Below are 22994 nucleotides of genomic sequence, written 5' to 3' on the forward strand. Positions count from 1 at the left end.
AGTTTGCAAAAAGAGAGATGGCCTGAATCTTACCCCATCATTTACATATCTTTCGTAAGGTTTGAAAACTCCCTCTCTTCTCTAGATACCCCTAAACTTTCTAAGCATCAAAAACTTTGCAAGAACACAAGATGGTCAAAGCAGGCTGCAGAAACGCAGTCCCAACGTAACTCAAGGGTTTGCTCTATATGCCTGTCCCCTGTCTATAAAGTGCAATTTACACATGATCACCTCCCCCATTTACCTCCTGTAATTCAGAGTAGATCTTAACCTTAAATAATTACCATAGTAAAATTTTTGCATGGACAAGTGCTGTACTTAAACAGACCAATAATTAGGCTTCCTTTTTAGAACTGTATTGTAGTTCCAATATTAGTTTTAACCTGGGAATGATCTGACCCTACCCATTATCAGTCACAGAGCTGGAATGTCAACTGCAATGAGTAACAGGCCTGTTACTTTTAGAGTTAGCAGCTAAACAAGATTGCTGCCTTCCCAAATTATCAAGCTAAAACTTAAAAAATGAACTGTTGGTTTATTTTACATACTTTAATCACCCTGATAGCTTAATCAATTTGAAGTTAAAAAAAAAAGGGGGGGGTTAATATAAAATATATAAAAACAAAATTTGATACCTTAATAAATAAACTGTATCAAATTGAAAATTGGTATGATTTGAATTCTTGTGTCCCAATGCCAAGTGTTCCAGACTAGAGTTGTCCTGGGACAGATTATAGAGGTAATTTTGTAACCTACTGTAGCCAGACAGAACCCCACCCCCTTTTGCTCTACTCCATCTTGCCTTCCCTAGGTGCTTCAGAGCACGAAAGGGTTAAAAGGAATAGCCCAGCCCTGGAATGCTGGTGAGCGCAGATGGGCTTATCTTAGCCACGGTCTTTGAAGGTCTGGAGCAAAGCTAAGAACAATGGGCTAATTAACAGCTGGGCCTTGGACTGCCCTTGGCTAACTACCATCAGTTGATTCGCCCGCAGGTTCCCAGACATGAGGAAGAATCTCCGGCCCATTAAAAAAACAAATGCCCTCAATTGTCTACCTCACAGGTGTGAACTACGCCCTTGAACTCCCTGTGAGAACCAGCATCAGACAGTTTAATTCAATTGAAACAAGGAAGAAGCCTACGTGACCCAATGGGTATAAAAGAGGGGTCTGGCAGACCCCCTATTTGAGCTCCAGTCATCTTTCCTGCTGGACAGGAGGGTGGGGGGTCTCCCCAGGTCCCCGGGGACGCCTGACTCCTGGAGAAAAAGGGACAAAGGACTTCTTCCCAAGGGATTGAGAGAGAAGCTGGCCAAGTCACGTTGGTAACGCAGGGGTGAGAATAAGACCTGCTAGGTATTTTATCTTTTGCTTTTCATTTTTACATGCACTTAACAAGTATAGATCTATGAATCAGAGCATATGCTAGCTATTTGTAATCAAAGTATAAACCTCATAACAATTGTAACCACAAGAGCTTAACTCGCTAGGTAAATAAAGCAACATTGTAACAGTAAGAGATTAACTTGTTAGATAAATAAACAAAGTAATTGATTAAGTGGTAACCTGACTCCTCCTGTTACTGTGCAAACCGAACACAAAACAAAGAACCCAGCTGCTTTCAGCCTGGTCACTGATGGACTCTGCCATAGACAAGTGGCATCTCACCAGGCCATTGTCTAACACCTACCTAATATTGGGTTGATAGAACTGCCTTATCCTCCCTACATGATCAGTGCCCGTACAGACACTGAGTGAATTTTTGAAGGAAATCTGACTTCACTATAAATCATTTATTTCAATTAGCAGAGTGGGTTCCAGAATCTTTGAAAATGTCCATAATAGAGCAGCAGGACTAGGAAAGACCAAATGTGGCTGACGTCTGCACCATGGGGCTCTGAAACAGACTGAGGCCTTTTAGAGAGTCTGGCCTTGGAGAGCCATGGAAGAGACAAAACTGTTTTCTGTGTTTTATGTATTTAATACATACATCCACAGTTGAGAAATAAGGTGTATCAACCCTTATACTTCAGGGAATAAGCCAACTACAGTAAGACTCCTTTAATCCAACCTCTGATGGTCTAGAAATCCTGATCATGCAGCATCTGCAGTCCCCCAAGATACAAGAAGGTTGTGGGAGCGGTGAAGAAGCTGGCTCTACAATGCTGCCAATTTCACCTGCTCTCCCCACACGCAGGCATTGAGACAAGACCACCAGAACAGCCTCAGAAGGAGCCAGCACCTGTGGCCAGGTTACAAGCATGGCCTCGACCAGACCCAGCCTGCGGCACCCAAGCCTTACCCAGGCTCTGGTCCCCTCAGTGCAGCACAGACCAGCCCCCTCCAACCCTGCTCGGCAGACACTAACTGCTTGGCCTGGTCCCCTCTTACCGGCTCGGCCCCTCACACACCGGGATGGGGCTGGCTCTCAGACATCCATCAGCCATGCAGCGAAGCAGCCTATGGAGCCACTGTCCCCAGCACCATGGCACCAGCTCAGGGCGTGCTGAGCTCTGCAGGCCTCCAGTGTGTGAGTGGCACTGTAGAGCCCACAGGGGTGGGGAAGAAGCTGGGGACGTGCAGTAGTGGCAAGCTGCAGGCGTGCGGGGTGACGCTGAGCTGCATCTGGGTATGGGGGTGGTGAGCCACGATGAAGGTGGGAGGGGTGTGCTGAACTAGGGCATGGAGTTATGGTGACGTCCAATTGGGTTATGGTGACATCCAATAATCCAGAAAAATCTAGTAATCTGGCACCTGTCGGGTCCCAGCCATGCCAGATTAAAGGAATTTTACTGTAACTAACAACTTCCCCAGATAAGGAAGCAAAATGGTTTTGCCGCCACTGTACCTTTCTCTGATATGATACTAGACCAGATGGAACATTCATTTGAATTGACAAATGTTTCAATATTCAATGCTGTCATGATTTCTCTGCCATCTTATTATCAAACAGTAACAAGGAGGTAGCCACATTAGTCTGTATCCCAACAAAACAAACCAGCTGTCATGTAGCACTTTAAAGACTAACTTCTTCAGATCTACCACATTTCCAGTCCAGTCCATTTCCAGTCCAGTTATACAGCAGAGGTCCAAAAAAAATTGCAGTAAAAACTGACAAATGAAATGCATGGAACTAAAGGAGCGGGCTGAGGAATGTTAGTGACTTGCCTGAGATAATTACAAACATCAAAAGGAAGGGAGACAGTCCTTGTCACGCGTGAGATAATTGCTGTCCCTATTCATACCAAGTGTTAATGTGTTGAATTTGAGTATGAACCCCAGTTCGCAAAGCTTATTATCAAACAAATAAATTGGAATAGAAATTCTGTACTCACAGTTTGGTGTAAGGCACATGAAGCCATAGAAACCAGTCACTGTCTGAATTAACTTTTAGATTGTACTGATTTTACCAGTGTTTTTAGGTAACCTGTTTTAAAACTAGGCAAATATCTAGATGAATTGATCTACTCCCGGAAGACCTCAGTCTACCCTCAAGGGTATTTGTACCACTGGTTCAGAAACACTGCACTAGACAGTGCAACATGTCCTTCTCTACTAATGTGTTGAGGGAAACTAATGCTTGAAAAGAAGTTTTCGTAGCCAGCAAATGCATATTACTGGAAGAACAATGGACTTGCTGAATCTGGAAGTACATTAATGCTGAAGGGTTGACGCTCATCCACTCTCTAGCAGTCAACTTGACTTCTGCTTTCTAAAGAAACCTGAACTCAGTTGACTTCAGAGAGGTAACACAGAGAGCCCACAAAAAGGAAACATCAGCAGGGGATTCGCTGATGTGGAAATCTTAATTTTTAAATAGCTCATTAACAGGTTTAATTACAGCAAGTTTTTTTAGCTTTTTACATATTAATGCTCAGCTAATCAGTTTGGCTGAAGTACTTTATATCCAGGGACACATTAGACTAGTCCCAGGACTAAATTTAGCCCCCAAGCTATGTCTACATTGCAGCATACAGCAGTGCAGCTACAACCACGCTGTGGTAAGGTAAGCAGCGTATGTCTCTCTCTGTCATCAGGAGAGAATTTGCCTGACACAAGAAAATCAACCCTATGGGGGCAATAGCTTTGTCACTGGGAGAACGTTTCCCAACAAAATGCTATCTACACCAGTGCTTTTTTATCATTAAAACTTTTGACATTTGGAGCAGAGGTTTTTTCACACCCTTGAGTGATGAAAGTTTAACAATAAAAGCCCAGGGAAGATGCAGCCTTAAAATGAGCGATCTCAGAACAACTCCCAAGACATCCATAACATTATTCTGGATTGACCAGGGGTAACTATAAAAAGGATTTGGCTCCAACGGACTGGATAAGCTAATTCACAATCTTTTCCTCCAGTGTGCAGAAGATCTAATTGCTGTGCACAAGCAGATTCTCTGTCTCCCATTCAGATTCCAGCTCCCAGTTTTATAACAACTGACTCTCAGTTAAATGCTGTGTGCTTGGTAGCCAGAGTTTGGAAAAATCCTTGGTTTTGAGGCTGTGAGCCTTGGGGGTTGGCCACCCTGTCTCCCCCGTAGGGGTGAGAGCCCTCACTGGCACTCTAGCTACATGGGGAAGGGCCGTGGGGTCATCACTAGCCAAGGCCACTGAGCCTCGTGGGCCAATCAAAGAGAGCCCTGTGCTGGGCATGGTTCACCAGCTCTGCCTGGCAGATGGAGGGAGCAGCTCCTGAGCACTGCAGGGAAGAGTTTGGTGCAGTTACTGCTCCCCCCATCACTACCATTGGCTGTAAATCTGAGCCTAGGTCTGAAGTCTGGTGAGGAGGTTGATCTCATTCTCTTTTGAAGGGGCAGATTTCCATTGCTACTGTCTCTCTCTTTCCACAGAGGCTCAAACTACCAGGGAGTCTGAAGCAGACTGAACTGGGGAGGGAAGGGGGGGCAGGGGAAACAAAAACATACACCTTACTGCGTGGTGCAGATAAAATACCTCTGAACCTTCAGGAGTAAGTAGGCTTGCTGCTGGGTTGTGGTATAAAATCTTAGCTGGCTCCAGGATAGCTTTGTTAACAGGGGTGTTACCCTATCACTGAATCCAGCTCTTCTTCTTCCTCCTCCTCCTCCGAGGGCTTCAGAGGAACTCAGGATGGACTCTTGGAGGAGGAGGAGATCCTTGATGGACTCATCCTGATTCTGGGTAATGCATGTACAGGTCCCTTGGCCTCCAACGTGGCCAGTAAAAAGATCCACCATAGACTGAGATGGCTCCCAAGGCATAGGGTACCAATAGTCCCAACAGGGACGCGTCTTGTGAAAGAGCCTAGGAGGTTATGGACCTTGTATCCAGGTTAGCCTCTCTCAATGGAGGCAATGAGAGTCTCTCTTCAATGTCAGAATCTCCCGCTGAAGAAATGGGAAGGCTCAGTTCTAAAAGCAATGCCATCTCTACCTCTGAAGTCAAAGCATCCCCACGGGGGAGTGGTACTGAAGAACAGCCATGCTCTTCATTGTATTCCTGCCCTGATGGTCTCAGACTCCCCCTAAAAAGGACTAGGCCTGAAAGGATGGAGGAGTGCAGATCTGAGGAGATAGTGATAGTCAGTTTTTCCTCAGTCAGGAGATATAAGGTTCCATCTCCCCAAATCAATGGAGTGGGGCAAAGAGGCCTTGGCAAGTGAGAGTTGCCCTATGTCAACACATGTGACTTCCTGTGCTGGTTTGCTGATAGTGATGACTGTCTAAGTAAGGAGCTGCGGTGTTTCTCCTTGTGCACTATTGCCCATGAAGGGTAACAGCCAGCAGCAGATCTGAAGCTGATGCATTCTGGTGAGGGTCAGTACTGAGGGTTTTCAGGGATCTTGAACCTCTGGACCCAATTACAGAGACTCATGATTTAAAGGACATAAAGGAATAACTCTTCCTCTAGGGGAAGGCTCCTGCTAGGTAGTGGTGATCTCTCTAATAGACAAGTCCTGGGCTCTACTCTTACTCCACCTTCTGTCTTCATCCACTATATATCCGGGAGTTTGCCCAGGTGGCGCTAAACTCACTGGATGCTGCATAAGTAGTTACTGCAACCAAACCTACCATCCTTGGTGAGTTTGAGTGGAGAAGGAGCAACAGGTACTACACTTGGCAGAGATGTGAGCTTCCCCAAGGCAGTACAGGGAACTTGGATAGTCATCACTGACTCGAAAGGCCTGAAGTCAGTTTCTGAAGCTCAGAATCCTGAGCATAACCTGAGCTTTTCACTGGGATGCGAGAGTGAAACAATCCCCCAAACCTGTCTATGCTAAACAAGCAAGAGCTATCTAACAACTTGGATTTATGTTATTTACAGACCAAATGAAAGAAGGAATGCTCCAGTGTCCTCTAAGTTCTATCTCAGACCATGCAGTAATAAGAAGGAACAGGAGAAGCAGGTGGTCTGCACTGCTCTTCATACCTTTGGTTCAGATTATGATGAGCAGAAGAGTGCAGGAGAGGACCCACAGATGCTCACAGCAAGAAATGTCTAGTCTCAGGTCCATGGAATGCATGTGTACCCACACTGCAATACTCATAGGGACCAGCAATTGAAAGAAACCCTTCATTTCTTCTCACAGCCTGGGTAGTATAGTACACACCACAGCTACACAAGCTGTGGGACAAAATATAGCATAAACCTTGTGTTAGAAAGCTGGAAAGAGGTTAGAAATTCCCACTTCAGCTCTTTAGGAGCAGAACTAGTCATAGTTGCCAAATTTTGTACATCTCATATAATAGTTTTTATTCCTGAAAACTCTGTGTCCCTACCAGGAGTTCCTCAAAAAAGTGGGAGCAGGCCCTACACCATTCATGTCACCAACATGATGTTACTCAAAGGATTAATATAGATTTAACATTAAAGGTCACAAACAAAAACAAAACTCTTACATTTCAAACTTCTTCACATTCTCCTCTTGACGTGGCAGCTTAAGACAGGTCTATTTCATAATCACGCGCAAGACTAATGCTGACATATGACTTAGGGCTTATTTCCCAAATAGGCAGGAGATGCTGACCCCAAAAGAGATGTGCTACAGTCAGGTCTCTAACAAAATAAAGCCATGCATTCTGCTCTTCTGAAAAAAGATCTGCCATTGCAGAGAGATGCCTCCATCTGGATTAATGATCAAATGCCATGAAAGGTAAAGGGAGAGTACAGGAAGGGGAGGGGGCAAAGTTGGCCTACACACATGCAATTAGACTATACAGAATTTCATCACCACCTAACACTATCCCATGGGTTAACAACGTTGCTCTTGTCTGCTATAAACATACGTGTGGACACACACAAAAATCACTGACCTTATGGAGAGCAGGAGCCATTACTGGCACCAAAAAACCATTGTAAATGTAGTTCACGAGCTGATTCCGAATCAAGGGATGTGCCACCTAAAAAAGAAACCTTGTGTCATGATAAATTGCCTCTGAACCATCATATTTGTTCTCAAATCAATAGGTCTCTGCACAGATTCTTAAAGTAAGATAAGACACAGACTATCTTTAATCACCGTCAAAACCCCTTTTCCCATTTCAACAAGATACCCTGATTTTGTCCTTTTGTTTTGGGAATTAAAAGGTTTCTTCCTCTTCTGCAGTTAAATACAAAACCTACATTAAACTAACAATAAGAATACAGCCAAACACAAATAGCCAGGCTTTTTCCATATACTTTTACTTCCCCATTCTCTGACAAAAATGAATGGACGAACAGTGTGATATACATGCCCATGAACCAAAATAGACTGGGAGATCTAATTTTAGCTTTACCAGCATTGACAGGATCATTAATGTGGACATACTACCATTAATTTGCAATACTACAGTTTAAAAAAAAAAAAAAAGCAGATTGGCAGTTTGTATGTATTTCAAGAATACACAATATTTTCTATTTTTAGCACTTGCACTGTGCTGGACAAACATATAACAGTTTTCTTCTTTTTAAAGTGCATTTCTCACTCAATAGACTGGCTAAGCACTAAAATAAGTCACTTGTCATTTGTAATAAAAATCATGTAGTAAAACAAGACAAGCCATTGCTTATTTTTACAATGTAATGGTAACTTTTTGCTCTGAAAAGAGCAATGCAGTTACATCAGATAATGGAAAACTTTCTAAAAATAAATCTGGTATTACACGAGTACAGAAATATTAGAAACCAAGTATTTTAAAAATATTTTAAATTACACTATGGGCATATTTGAAGATGTGAGCCTTTCACACCCACCCACTCTTCGGAACATCCCAGCCCTCACTGATCCATGTAAAGGTCCTCTTATGTCTCTGCTAGGTCTTGCTCAGGTTTTGTGACTTCAACTGGGGAGAACAGGAGTTACAATCCCAACAGTATTCCCCCTCTGCAACCCAACAGGTGGAAAAGGATGAAGGAAGTCAGAGAGGGGCTGGAGTTCTGCCTCCACCTCTGTCTATTCACTGGTGAGTGCAGTAGGTACAGCAGAGAATAAGCTACTACATCAAAAACAGCAATATACTCCCCTCACCAGAGCATGGAGTGACCAAGGTGAAGTTGTGCCTGAGGGTATGCCTTCACAGGGTTTAAAAGCCTACAGGGTTTTAAACCCCCATGGAAGAGAGTCAAGTATCTTGGTCTACAAAATCAGGCTAACACTAAGGCTTTGTCTGCATTCAGAACAATAAAGCGCCATCACAGCAGCACTGTAATATGACTGTAGTCATGGCACCAGCCCTGGGAGAGAGAAAAGGGGGGAAAAAAAAACAACAAAAAAACCACACACCCACAAGGGCCATAGGTCCCCATGCTAGGAGCCTGAAACTTGCTTCACTCAGAGTGCGGGAGGTGGGGAGGAAGAGGGATGGCGAGGGGAGCAGAGCATAAACAATCCTTAAGAAGATAAGAATAGCTGTGTTAACTGTCCTGACTCAGGCTGGAATCTGGACTACGAAGCCTGGGACACAGGCTTCAGTGCTGTAGCATGACAGATTGTAGACCCAGGATCCAAGATTTGCTGCTACCGATTTTAAAATGCAGTGCAAACAAACCCTTAGTCACAAATAGTGCCCTGATGTGCTCCTGCAGTGGTCCAGCTATTCTCTATCTCCTACCAAGGGCAGACTGTACCTTTATAATCTAGCATTAAATGATTATTATATATACACATACATATATACATTCAATTCCTCTCCATGCTTTTACAGAAACATACTTAAAATATCTGGTTGTTTGGATTTATTTTTAAACTGATTTAAAATAATCTCACTTTTCCTTTACCATCTATAACAGCCTTCATTCTAATGAAAAAAATGTGGCATCAAATACCATTGCTAAGTGTGTGTCCTCTTTTGGAACAGGGTAGACTTAGGGACATGGCAACTACTTCACAATTCAACAAGTATGCATTAGAAGACAGATTATATTGCAACTTCAAGGGTGAAAACTATTGATTCTATTTGTGGCATGTAAGGTTGTTTTTTTTTCTACCCCCAAATGAAAAATAATGCTTCATCTGTGTTATGCAAATGTAATCATGTGTTTCACTACTTTACATACAGAATTTTAAAGAAAGCAATTTGTAAATTCATAGTAAAATATGATTATTTCACTAATATTATTGAGCAAACTTCCTTCTACAGAAAACAAATCCACAAGTGCATCAGAATTTAGAATGGTCTTCTCAAAAAACGATTGCTGTAGAAAAACTGTATCCCCCAAGATACATATAAACAAACCAGATTTTTACCTTTAGACTGGAGATGAAATAACCAGGAATCAAAAGGGAGGGAAGAAAAAACTCTTAAGTAGTCAAGAAGAGTACATGTGTTGTGAACAGACCATTTTGCATGTAATTTAATTTGTGTTGGTAAGCTGCTTAACTCCTGAAATTCAGCTAGAGTAACATTTTTACATAGTACACACCATTAGGGAAAATAAATGTTTTTGTGTGTAGACTTTTATGAGACTCTAGAGGTAAAGATGGGATATTCTTCTTTACTCAAATAGATAAAATTGCATTTTTCTTCAAATAAAGGTATTTGATTTTCTTTTAATATTAAAGTGAGCATTTAAAATGTAAATCAACAATCTTTAGGAGGAAAATTAAGATAAGTCTCCCAATTATTTGATGTAATAACTCTCCAAAACCTGCACACACTTACATTTTATTAATTAGAAACATTTGCTCCTTGAAAGCCACCTAAGTAGATGAATACTTACAGGCACACTGAACAGCTTTGAACATTTTTACATACAGTCATATATTCCAAGGCCAGAAGGAACCACTGTGATCATGTAATTTGACCTCCTATATGACGGGCCATAGACCTTCCCCAGTTCTTAGAGCAGATCTTTCATTTATTCATTTAAACAAAGATGTAAAACTCAGCTAAATAAAGATGGGGGAGGGATAGCTCAGTGGTTTGAGCATTGGCCTGCTAAACCCAGGGTTGAGAGCTCAGTTCTTGAGGCAGCCATTTATGGGTCTGGGGCTAATAGACTGGGGGGTGGGGAAAAAAAAAAGATCAGGGATGGTGCTAGGTCCTGCTGCAAGACTGGACTCAATGGCCTCTCAAGGTCCCTTCCTGCTCTATGAGATAGGTACATGTACTATTAGTTCTATACACTACTGTCCATCAAATCAACACGTCCTGTAACAGGCTTTGAATATACCATAGAACTACTGCTATACCATATAGAACAGACTGAGTCAGATCCAGTACCTGTATTACTGCATTGCAGAACTCCAAGGAATTCATGAACTGAACGAGAGCTGGGGATAGGAGACAGTCATCTCTCAGCAGATAGTGCCATTCTCCATTTTCATCCAGCTTTGTCGGCAAAGATGAATAGAGGCCGCTCAGTCCTGTTGCTAGTACCTGTATTTGGAAACACAGAAGAAGAAATAGCCCCTTTCCCAACCATTCAGTTCATGTGCTTAAAACAATGGTCCTATAAACTTTAAACATTTTTCAACCAGCTTTCTATCATTCTGAAATCTCTCCTTTCAAGAGCTGTCACTTGAGAAAAACTGCACAAAACAAAAGCAAACTAATGACTGTACAGGTTGCACCTCCTAAAACCAGCACTCTCCGGTCTGGCAACATTCCTCATCAGGCAGGACCAGGGATGTTCCTGGACCAAAGAGCTGGGCTGGGCGACAAACTTCAGCCCACATCCTCAGGCATCCCTGTAAGGATGGAGCCTGTGTCCCTGGCAGTCCCATGGGGGGAGCTGGGGGGGGGGGGGGCAAAGGCAGCTGCATAGGCAGAAGGCTGCATCCCCCAGCAATCCTGTGGCGGGGAGGGTTGCAGCCATGCACAGCCCAGGCCCACAACCCCTGGCAGTGCCACAGGGCTGGGGGCAGCTGGACAGGGCTGGAGCCACGTCCCAGGCAACCCCACATGACCAGAGGTGGAACCGGAGCCAGCTTACTCCACCAGCCTCACAGGGCTGGAGCCAGTGTCCATCAGCAGCTCTGGCGGCAGGAGAAGGAACCCCAGCAGTAGCCTACGCCAAGGCAGCCACACAACACTGGACTGGTTAACAGCCCAGTGGGGCTTGGGTGGGCAAGTAGGGGAGGAGTGGGGATTGGTGACTTGGGGGCTGGTAGCAGGAAGCCTCCCCATTCTGGTAAATTCTCTTATTTGGGACTAGTCAGGTCCTGACCATGCTGGATCAGGGAGGTGCAATTTATTTTAACTAGCAAACTACCATTGTTTTCTTTGCATGTGGAAAACATTTTTATTTCTATTCCTTCTTGCTTTCACCTTTCTCCAGCCTACTACTAATTTCTATACAGTAACCCTTGAGAAGCACAATTTGCTTGCTTGTGTGTCAGGTTAACGTGACTGCAGTCCCTCATGGTAGTGGGGAATCCACTCCTGTCAGCAGGCTGACTCTTCCTGCTCATGATGGGAGCAGTTTCCTTGGCTCTGGAGTGGTGGGGAGCTGGGAACCAGGCAGCATCCTGGCTCCCAGATCTCCTCTGCTTGCAGAGCTGGGAAACTGAGCAGGGCAGCAGCCCTGGTTAGCTTCCTGGCTCCAAGGAACAGAGGGGAGCCGGGAGCCAGGCTGCCCCTTGTTCCTGGCTCCCCTCCACTGGCTGGAGCGAGGAAACTGAAAAAGGCTGCTGCCCTGCTCAGTTTCCCCTCTCTGCAGGTGGAGGAGAGCCAGGCTACTGCCTGATTCCCAACTCCCCTCCACTTGTGGGACCTGGAAACTGACCAGCTAGTCAGTTTCCTGGGTCCCACAAGCAGCAAGGAGATGGGAAACCCCTGGTTCCCGGCTCTCTGCCACTCTTGGAGCCAGAAAACAGACTAGTCCTGCTGGGCTGGTCAGTTTCCCAGCTCCTGCAAGCCCAGGAGAGTCAGGAACCAGGTGGCAGCCCAGTTCCTGTCTCCCCTTGACTTGCACAAAAAATATGCGTTACACATGGACTGCAGAAACCCAACCGCCGCATAACTTGAGGGTTTACTGTATGCTCTTGCACCAGTCCCCATCTTCATACCTCCCTAACTCTGAGTATGTCACATTGTAGTTCTAGGACCATAAGGGCCAAAAGTACCAGGGGAGCTTTTCATAGTCCATGCAGCAGATTCTTGACAAGAATATCCCTGTTCTCCACAGTCACTTGACCCATATAAATTTGACAGGGCCAGAGCCCTCTCCCCAAAGCATGTGCATTTATCTATTACAAAATGAATGGCTGACACAGTAGAGAACAGAGACCCAGAAGTTAATTTTACGGGGATTCGATTCCTGATGGTGCATTATTTAAACAATACGATTGCTAGCTCACCCTAAAGGGCAAAAGGTGGTATCCTTAAGGCCCCCCATTCCTAAATCATCTAACTTTGAAATCAGATTTCTGTAGACAGGCAGAATTAAGCTAGATGTAAAATTACTGTGGGAAAGGTATGAGAAGCTGCAAAGCTTCTTTTTTTAAGACACGATGTAGACTAACAAGCTGCACTACAAGGTAGTTATAGCAACTGCTCAAGTTATTTTTATAAACAACATACTTCACCCCTAAAATGATGTAAAACAAGTAAAGAAAGATGTGGGGGCTACAAGGGACTGACTGACCTGAAGTTCCATTTGAGAGGGCCCCCAAAAATGACAGTGAGGCCAAATGGGAGCAGGTGGAATTATGAACTGGTTGAAGTAGGGGTCATTGATAGCTCGCTGCCTGGACTGTCAATGGCAGGTGACGTGCCTGCCCCACATACCACCAGCGCTGCCACTGGCATCATCACATCAGGCCCATAAGGCAGCACCAGGCTGAGAGCCTGCAGGTAGGAGCAAGGTCAGGGATACCACTCTCCCTGGCAGTGAGTCAGAAGACAGGGAAATGTGAAAATGAGAGCATCTCCCTGGCAGCCACACACAGGGTAGAACCCTCTATCACTACAGGAAAAGCAATGACCACACAGGCCTTGTCTCCCTCAAGAGGGGTTGAGGAGTTAGCCTCTTTCAGCCTCCCTATAGATGGGTGATCTTGCCTTGGGCTCCAAAAACTCCTCTGTAAAGCCCTTTCAGCAAGTGTGACTCAAACATTCTAAAGGACTGGGTCAGTCTTAGGACTTTATGTTCTGCCTTCCCTCCACATGGTTTGAATACCATGCGCTCAGGATGCAAACTTGTGTTTGTTTAGCTTGGTACTCTAAGTGTCTATCTACATAGCTCAAAAAGACACCCCACACAAACCAGCAACAAGTTTCAGAGGTCAGGTCAACTGACCCAGGCTGACACTACAGGACTAAACATTTCTGTACAGGCTTTCCTAGTCAGGCTGCAAGCTTGGGCTATGGGAAAGTATGTTGTTTAAGAAGAATGTTGCGAGAGGGCTTCTCCAGCAGCAGAGAGGGGAAAAGGGAAAGAAGGCAGGGGATGGGGCAAATTAGTTGCCCTGTAAAATTACTTCGGTCTAATACAAATGCCTTATACTCCCATATCAGAATTACATACAACTCTGAGAAGAAAAAATATCTTCATTTGATGATTTGCATGATGCATATTTCACTCCATTAAATAGTCAACATGAATTTGCTTTTACATCTGCCATTCAGCCATCCACTTATTCACAAATCTATATTTAGGCCTTAAACGTATCTGGCCTGGTTCTGAGCTGCTACATACTATCTACAGGTCTCAGCAAGAGAGAAATTTACTTCCTGAAACTAGGTGAAACATACTTTCAACTTCATACCTCACCACACAACAAAAAGGAGTGAAACTCACAACCATCCTGCACTATAAAGAATGTTATTCCTTACATACTTTTCACTCTAAGGAAGTTGTGGGGTGGGGGGAAAAAAAAGAACCTTTGATGTTGTTATGCAATACAAACTTTTCATTTGGGTCACAAACAGCTCACCTTGAAATTACTTAAATAAGGTTCTAGAAAGCAGAATCTATGTTGGGAGCAGTTTAGACAAAAACGTTTTATTGATATGAATTAAGAACTGTGTATACAAGCTTGGCGCTAATTCATTCAGAAAAAAATAATGTGATGCATGTCAAATATTAAAAGCAAGAATTTATTAATGTCTGTAACTGAGCATAGAAAATATGGTACTTTCAGGGCTATTTCATGGATTTGTTTACTTGTTTTTGGTCAGTAGAAAGTAGGAAAGGCTTCCCTTATCTTTCTACATCTCCTCTGTCCCATCACTCTAACACTGTCAGCGTCAACACTGTCTGTCTCTTTCCCCAATAAGCATATCCAGAGTTTCTTCCATGCTGCTGACTATGGCTGTAATGCCCTTATGAGGTGTTCCTCAAGGCCAATGTCTAGATGTCAGTTCTCTCTAGAGCCTGTCAATGCCCATAAGTCCCTGACTGATTAGGACAAGGCTGGGAATTATTTGGAGATAGTCTTTATGTCTTGTGTGTTCACAGTCTGCCTCCTCTCAAAATCAAGACATAATGGATGTATTTATAGCTAAATGCAAACATTCAGTATTTGTGAATGTTTACAACTCAAAGCTCTCTAGAAATGTTAATTCTCACAACATCTTGGGAAGTAGGTGTATGTTCAACTCACAGAGACGGAAATGGAGGTAAATCAATTAAAATTAGTGACCCAAACACAGAGGAAGTCGATATAAGAGCTGGGAATGAAATTCAGGAGTTTGTTTCCTAGTCCTACTCCTGTGCTCAGAACAGCAGACCATGTCATGGCTAACACAATCCATCCCTCTACCTTATCATCTAAGCTTGAACACTTGGCACAGTCTAGTTTTAAGTGGAGGAACACAAAGTACATTACTTCTCTTTGGAAATAGCAGTAAGAAACCCTTTTTTATCTACTTGTCTGTACCTGGGCAGAAGGGAATTAGGACAAAGTTCTGATCTCAGAATCTAGAGCAGTGGTCCCCAAACTTTTGAGTCACGCTCCCCATTTACCGTTGCCTGTGCTACCTCCCACCCATGCGCCATGGCTTTGGGGGGGTGGGAGCACCCACAGACAGAAAGAAGGCTGGGGCTGCAACAGGGATGCCTCTGAGGTCAGAAAAGGAGCCACGGCCAGGGGCAGAGGCTGGGAGCAGACTGCAGCAGGAACCAGTAGCAAGGCCCACAGTCAGATGCTGATCCTCTCTCAATCTTCCTCCCAACTTTGGCCCTGGGCTGGGAATGGAGCCATATCAGAGCTGGGGCCAGGCAAGCCCCATTGCCAGAGCAGAGGTAGGAATGGGCAGTGAATGGGTGGGTGCAAATTCTCAACAAATATTCCTCGGCAGCCTTTGGGGGAGTGGAAGGCGTACGCCACAGTTTGAGAATCTCTGATCTACTATGAAACCACTGATGCCGACCGAGTTGTTCCAGATTTGAAAAAAGAGCAAACTCCGTCCCTCGATTCTGTTCAGATCAATGTAATCAAAAACAAAAACCCCAGCACTGGCAGGCAAATTCCTGCTAGGAGAAAAAAGAAGCACAAACCACAAGATTGCATTAAAGTTTATTAGAGACTTGGACTAGTCTCATTACTGTTCAGAAAATCTGATTCTAACACTCTGACAATCATTCTAATTAGCAAGACTTTTTGTCAATTGCAGTTCCCCACTGTTTGCAGGTTAATACAGTTGGCTTTTATCTTCAGTATAAAAAGACTTATTCAAATTAATTGGGAGATGTAATTATGGAAGTTATTGCACAGATTCAATAATGGTATTTATCTGAAGAACAAGAAACAAGTTTATCTATTTTATGTCAAAAAGGGCCTCGGTGCAGAGACTGCCTCATTATTTGCCACATATGAGTATGGTGTTCTGCACTGTAAAAATGAATTGTTATTTCGTAGGCCGCTACCCAGCTCTCAGTTGGTATGAGCTTCATGCTAGCTTCCCACAGTGGCTGCAGGATGGAGTCGAAGAGGTTGATCAACAAAAGGCAATTAGGAAGAACTAGCCCCTAATAAGCAACTCTGCCACTGAGTGCGAAGGAGAACATTTTGTCCTTTACCCAATCTGGCTACTCAGGCTAGCTGCTGGATTCAGGATTTGCACCTAAATGTGGGCAAACTCATGTAGAAAGAAAATGGGGGTGGTTGTTTTTTTCATTTTTAATCCCCTGGGCTGAGGCAGCTGGAACTTGGGAGAGGGGCTACAGAGATGACAATGCATTGCTTCCTGCATGAATGAGATAACAGACGCAGCTCTTTCACTGCAGGAGTGCTCAGATCAAGCAATTACTATGCCTTACCATAGACTGCTTATTGCTTCTCTGAACTTGAGCACTTTGTGTGCGGTATTGCTAGGCACTGTGTCAGCAGTGAAAGTGATAGCGTCTAGACATCAAGCTGTCTACCTCCCACCCACATCCTAGGACAAGCAGCAATGGGCTTAAATTGCAGCAAGGGAGGTTTAGATTGGACTTTAGGAAAAGCTTCCTAACTGTCTGGGTGGTTAAACGACGGAGTAAACTACACGGAGAAAGACATGTATAACTGAAATAGTTACTGATACAAAGATTTTAATCAAAACTTGCATTTCCAGCCTCTGAATGGTAGCCATACTCTCTCTCTCACTCTCTGTCTCTGCCTGTGCAGATGGTCCTCTGGTTTGAACTGGCCAAAGCTGCAACCAATTTAAAATAGCCTGAAAAGGGAAGTATAGCACTTAAACCACATGATTAAATCACACTGTTAAATAACAGAATATCATGAGTTAGCTGAGATTAATTGACTGCCATAAACCTGAATAAAAATACTTTGGAGTCCTACACACCAGACATTCAAGCACTTTGTAAACGTACAAAGCAAGCCTCAGCACTCCAAACACCCTTATATTGACATGTTATACATAAGGGATCTGAGGCAAAAATGTAAACTTGGTCACAAGCCTGTGGTGGAGCTGACAAAGCCAAAACAAATATCTCCCAAATCCCAGTTATATGCTAACTAGGCAAGGTCTCCTTTTCCCTTTTAAAATGTGCCTCACCTGTTATAGTACGTAAATAAGAATTACACACCAAACCAGTAGAAGAGGTTATTAGACACAGCTCTGTTTTGGCCTTCCTTACAAATACTATATATAGCATCTATACTTCATCCTAGTCCCCCGCCCTCCACCTCCCCCTGCCCCCAACTCTGAATCAAGCAAAGAAGCACTGAAACAAGAGAAATCCATCTTTGCACCCTGGTTTAACACTTGTTTAAAAATAACTATTCTTACCATGGGGTGGTTGGTTGATCTCCTCTGGAAAGTAATAGGTCTACTGTTTCAATTGTAAAGTCAGATTTCAAACAAATACTAAAGCTGAACATACATACTGGTTTAAAAGTCTCAGAAGACGGCCCCCCCAACTGCCAAGTTTGATAAAGGATATCTTTTATATTAGAGAAATATCAATTTCAGATATGCAATTCTAGCTATGGCAATTGCGCAGCTACAAATAAACACATTGGACATTGACTTACCTGACTGCCCTAAGGAAAGTCTACAGGAGCATTTCTGTCATCGACCCCCCTTACTCCTCGTGATAGCTGTACAAGGAGTACAGGGGTCACTTGCCAACCCCAGAGAGAGTTATTTTGCATGTCTTTACTAGACGCACAAATTTGAACTCCAGAAGATCAACCCTGACTGGGTCAATCTTTCCAAACGTATAGATGTGCCCTTGGTGAACCAAGAATGTGATTAATAGTGAAAAGTTTTTCCCTTGCCTGCCACCCCATGCCCTAATATAGCCTCTGTAATTGCAACAGGTCTAACTTGGTTCCCACCCTTATAGTTTACAACTAAACTATGGATTAAGTAAAATTAATGTATCTTTCTTTAAAAAAACGTGAAAGGGGGAAGGATAAAAGCAAAAAAGTTAGCAAAAAAAGTAAATTCATGTCAAAAAAAGGAACCAAGAAACAAACTTACAGGACAAAAGTAGGTATTTTCTACTATGTGATTTGCAACAACGTTGTTCTCAGCTGACAGGGACATTATGAAGAGCAGAGCATCACGAGCCTGCTGACCTACTGTTCCTTCCCGATGGATGAAGGGAATCAAAAGGGAAAAAATGAGGAAGTTGGCAGCTCCTTGGTCCTCGCTGGTGTGGAAAAACAGTTCCAGAATGGAAGGATCCTTCGCTAGAATAGAGCAGAGTTGGTTCAGTAGGATCACCATTTCCAATTCCACAGCTGGGGTGGATGTTCCTGAGCAAGAACTCAGCAACATCATCAAAGGCTTCAGGATGGGCTTGTGGTGCAGAAGAGGCTGATGAGACTGAGTAACCAGCATCTCATATATCTTCAGCTGCTCAATTTTTGTCTCATCAGTGAACTCCCGCCTCAAGCTCCAAAGGAAGAGTTTTTCCATTATATTCTCTGTGACAACAAACTCAAGGATAGGTCCCATTGCAGCATCTTTTGCTTGCTCCTCAATTAATAAGAAAAGCATGTGTTCCACATAATTCTGCACTGTGCTGGCCTCATCTGGTGGAATGGCTCCATATTTTGCTTGAGTATTTTTCAAAGGGTCATGCTTCTCTAAGATTTTTACGACCTAAAAGCAAAATGCAGATACATCATCCCAGTTTACATGGTTAAAATATAGTTGATAAAAAACAAGAGAAATCAACATCTTACTTTTCATGCTTTAAAACTTTGAGTATGCTGACAAAGCAATCATTAAAACTTCAAAATTTGGCACTGCAACACCTGTACTCACACTATGTATTACCTAATCTAATTGCACAAGTAGCCCCACTGCTGCAAATCTGGAATTTATCAAAGTGTACACAATAGAAAAGTTTTACTGTACATCAAACCTGAGTTACTCTTTCGGGCAAGTTTCTTTCAGTGTCAGCCAGACTCTGTGCAACAGTGGCCTCTAGTTAATGGGCCTACTCTTAGTGAAAGAGAAGGCAGCAGAGCTAAAGCAGCCTGTTCTCCCGCTCAGAACAGAGTGGCAGCCTCCTTGATTTTCTCCCTTGATTGGCTAAATACCTAAGATGTTTAAATTAGAGTTTCTTCACTACAGGATGCTAGTGCAGAGCCTCATCAGAAATGTATAGATAATTACAGACTCCCATGTAACACAGTCAGTCAGTCATCACAGAAATGTAGGGCAGTGACAGCCCTACTGAAAATGATGGCACTTGATGTCTCGGTGGCACCAAGATCCAGATCCTCAAACTTGTTTAAGAGCCTGACTCCCATTAATTTCAAGTCTCTGTTGATATCAATAAGAGTAAGATGCTTAAATAACTACTGATCTGGGCTTTAGTGGTTATCACAAGATCAGCAACCCTAGAACAAAATTTCAGGAACACACAGATTTTTGAAAAAAACTGTCAAGAACAATATGTAAATTATACCACATAAGCCAAAAGTTTTTAGTCAATTAATAATACCGGAACAGCTCTTTCCCCATAGATCTAGAAGCATGTTACACAAAAGGTGGTTAAGCATTATTTCCCCCCTTATACAGACAGGGAAACAAAGGCACAAAGATGGTAAATGACCTGAGTAACTCCACAGAGTCACAGAGATCTAGAAACAGAGCCTAGGTCTCCCAATGTCAGTACCAGATCATTAAGCCTCATAACTTCTCTCTTCACTGCAAATGCGAGATCTAACGCCATGTGGATTAGCAAGATCCTACTTTAGCTCAAAAGATGAGTTATAAAAGTATTAAACATGTTTCAGTGCTAGCCAATAAACACTGTGAAATATAAGTATGTATCTGAAAAATACAATGTTATCCTTTCAGTCTTTACTTTGAGCAGATTCCTATAAAATGCAACCTAACTCAAAAAAAAAAAAAAAAAATCATTAAAACTATCCAGTATTACTAAATTTATTACCTGTCCCCAGTGCGTTTTAAACACAATCATACATGTTTCTGGGTCAACTCCCTGCAGGCTCACAGCCTGCTGGTTCTTGCTTCTGCTGGTACTGGAGGACATCATAAACTCTCCAAAGGCCAATCCTGCTAGGCCATATTCACTTTTGATTGAAAACTCTGAAGTCAAAATCAAAAAGGTGGAATCATCAGCTCAGGGTGGACACTTCTTTGATTCTGCAGTTCATAGAAATCTGTTTTAGAAAAAAAAAAAAAAAGACAACACATCAGATTGTCTTGCATCACAATGGAGAACTTCATTACACATTGGCATACACTTCACTGAGAATCCCATCTGAGTGGAGTACTTTGTAAGAGATGTAAAGGGCTAGATTCCCATACCTTTAGTCACAAGGGGTACCTCCTCCTCTCACAGCCCTGCTGAAATCAGTTGAATTGCGTGGAATAAAGTGATACACTGAACATGAATAAGTGTATTCAAAAGGTGGTATAGATGAACATTTAGTTTTGGTGTGCACGTGCATGCGCAAGAATGTGCATGTTTTCCATCCTCCTCTCTATATAAATCTCTACTGCCTTTAACAACTAAGATTTTTTTTTTCCCAGAGGGTTATAACTTAGCTACGTTTGGGCAGATTTTCACAGGCACATTGCTGACAGAAAAGTGGCATTCCTGCCAAATTTCAAATCCCCATTTCAAAGCAAGGAATCACTAGAGATTCTCAACCATTTTTTTTTTTTTTTTTTAACATGGCAAAACCTATTACTCTTCATACAGTATTGCTTTGTAACTAACAAGCTTCAGCAAGCTATCCATGTAAACAAGCTACAGGTTATTTCTGGAGCTTAAAAAGAGACACTCTTAAAACTTGACCTTTTTGATTTATAAAGGTGAATTGTGTATATTTAGCATGTCCTTAGACCACACATACAAGCAGGATTCACTGATATAATGTTAAACACCCCAGCAACATAAAATATAAAAAGCATAAAAGAGAAAAAAATGTATGTATAACCAAATTAAAATGTCATATTAGTTCAGAGGGATTTGAATATGAGACACACCGAAACACTGGAATTTTCTTTTCATGCATATTTTACTATCCTGAATATCACAGCATCAAAGTGGTGATATACTTTCAGGATAGAGTTAAAACAAAAAAGAGACACATCTCCCAAATATTTATGAGCATATATTATTCCCCCACACACCAAGGTCTGGGGAAAAGGAAACAAAAAACAATAATAAATAAAAACCCACCCACATGTAATTTCACGTTTTCACTGGTGCATCTTTCTAGGGGGTGGAGAAGACAACAGGCAAACTGGGCTTTCAAGTTCATAAATACATAAATGAATCTCTTTGGGCATTTAACTGTCTCACCTAGCCTTGCCAGGTCTCTTCTTTTCTTAAGCAGTGTCTTATATTTTCTCTTGAGTTTCATCTTGATGAGACTAGGCAAGGAAGAAATAGGGAATGCTTACAGTGCAGCACTCGAAGAGAAGATTAGGAATGAAGGCGCAGAGAAGGCCTAGATAAGAGTGTCAAAGGGATAGCCTGGCGATAGAAGAGGCAATTGAGCAGACTGTTCCAGAAGAAGAGAAGATCAGTACAAAGTGGATTACACAGGAAACACTGAAGTTGGTCCAAGAGAAGAGAGTTTAAGAGCAGAGAGCACTGAAGATCAGAAGGGATGTATCTGAGACAATGGAACAGCAATACAGAGTGAAATGCAACGAGGTAAGGAAAGCATCCAGAAAGGATAAGGCAAAATGGTTAGAGGAGCAGTGTGAAGATATACAGAGATATTATGGCAAGTGTAAAACCAGGGAGGGGTATAAGATGATTGGGAATAATAAGTGGCAGCTGAAGCACATGGGGCAATCAAAGACCAGAACAATAAGGTGCTCATGAACAAGGAGAAGGTTGTGCAGTGATGTACAAGAAACTGCACCGATCTATACAAAGCACAGTTGGACCCGAGTGTCTCAGAGAGACCGATTGAAGAACTAAAAGAGATATCTCCACTGAGCATTGAGAGCAAGACTGATATTTTGAAAGAGGCAATAGAATGAGCAGTGAAATTACTAAAGAACAAGAGCCCTGGAAATGATGAGATCACAGTAAAAAGTGATCAAATACAGAAATACACGGACTATGAAACATAGCACGGAAAGAAGGGAAGGCACCTAAGGAATGAACAAGATCTGTGCTAGTGACAATACGCAAGGAAGGAAGCATACTGGAGTGCAAGAACTACAGAACAATTGCCCTAACAAGTCATCTAGGCAATGTGCTGATGATGATACTGATGGAGAGACTGAGATCAGACAGAAGAACATCTAGTGGATGAGCAAGTGGGATTCAGGAAAGATCAAAGTTCCAGACAGCAGATATTGGCACTAAGATTGATAGTGGAGAAAGCTTGACGCAAGAACAAGAACATCTACAATTGCTTTGTTGATTTTCAGAAGGCATTTGACAGCATAGATCAGAAAGTGACTTGGGTAGTGTTGGAATCATAAGGAATGGATAGCAGATTGACGTGACTGTTGAAGGATATTAATGATAATGTGGGGGCAGCAGTGAGAATGTGCAGAGAGTTGGGAAGTTGGTTTAGAATGAGGCGAGACAAGGAGCTCAGATATTGCTGAATATCTTCATCATGCACCTAGGAGACAGCGATGGACAAGATCGAGGAAGGAGGTAAAAAGGGTATCTGTGCATGGGATGAA

At 42.9% G+C, this 22994-nt stretch overlaps 1 protein-coding gene across 1 annotated transcript in view; it reads right to left on the reverse strand.

The window, feature by feature from the left end:
- The window catches only part of FHIP1A (FHF complex subunit HOOK interacting protein 1A), a 50078-nt gene extending 29636 nt beyond the window's left edge, over nt 1-20442 (reverse strand). The window contains exons 1-4 of the mRNA XM_074993178.1: nt 20260-20442; nt 18330-18956; nt 10680-10835; nt 7290-7376 (exon numbers count right to left, since the gene is read on the reverse strand). Coding sequence (XP_074849279.1) covers nt 7290-7376; nt 10680-10835; nt 18330-18956; nt 20260-20364 — 975 coding nt within the window. The 5' untranslated portion in view covers nt 20365-20442. The remainder of the gene's footprint in view (nt 1-7289; nt 7377-10679; nt 10836-18329; nt 18957-20259) is intronic.
- Nucleotides 20443-22994: the final 2552 nt, after the last annotated feature.

Source organism: Carettochelys insculpta, chromosome 4, assembly GCF_033958435.1.
Source record: "Carettochelys insculpta isolate YL-2023 chromosome 4, ASM3395843v1, whole genome shotgun sequence".
Lineage (NCBI taxonomy): Eukaryota > Metazoa > Chordata > Testudines > Carettochelyidae > Carettochelys > Carettochelys insculpta.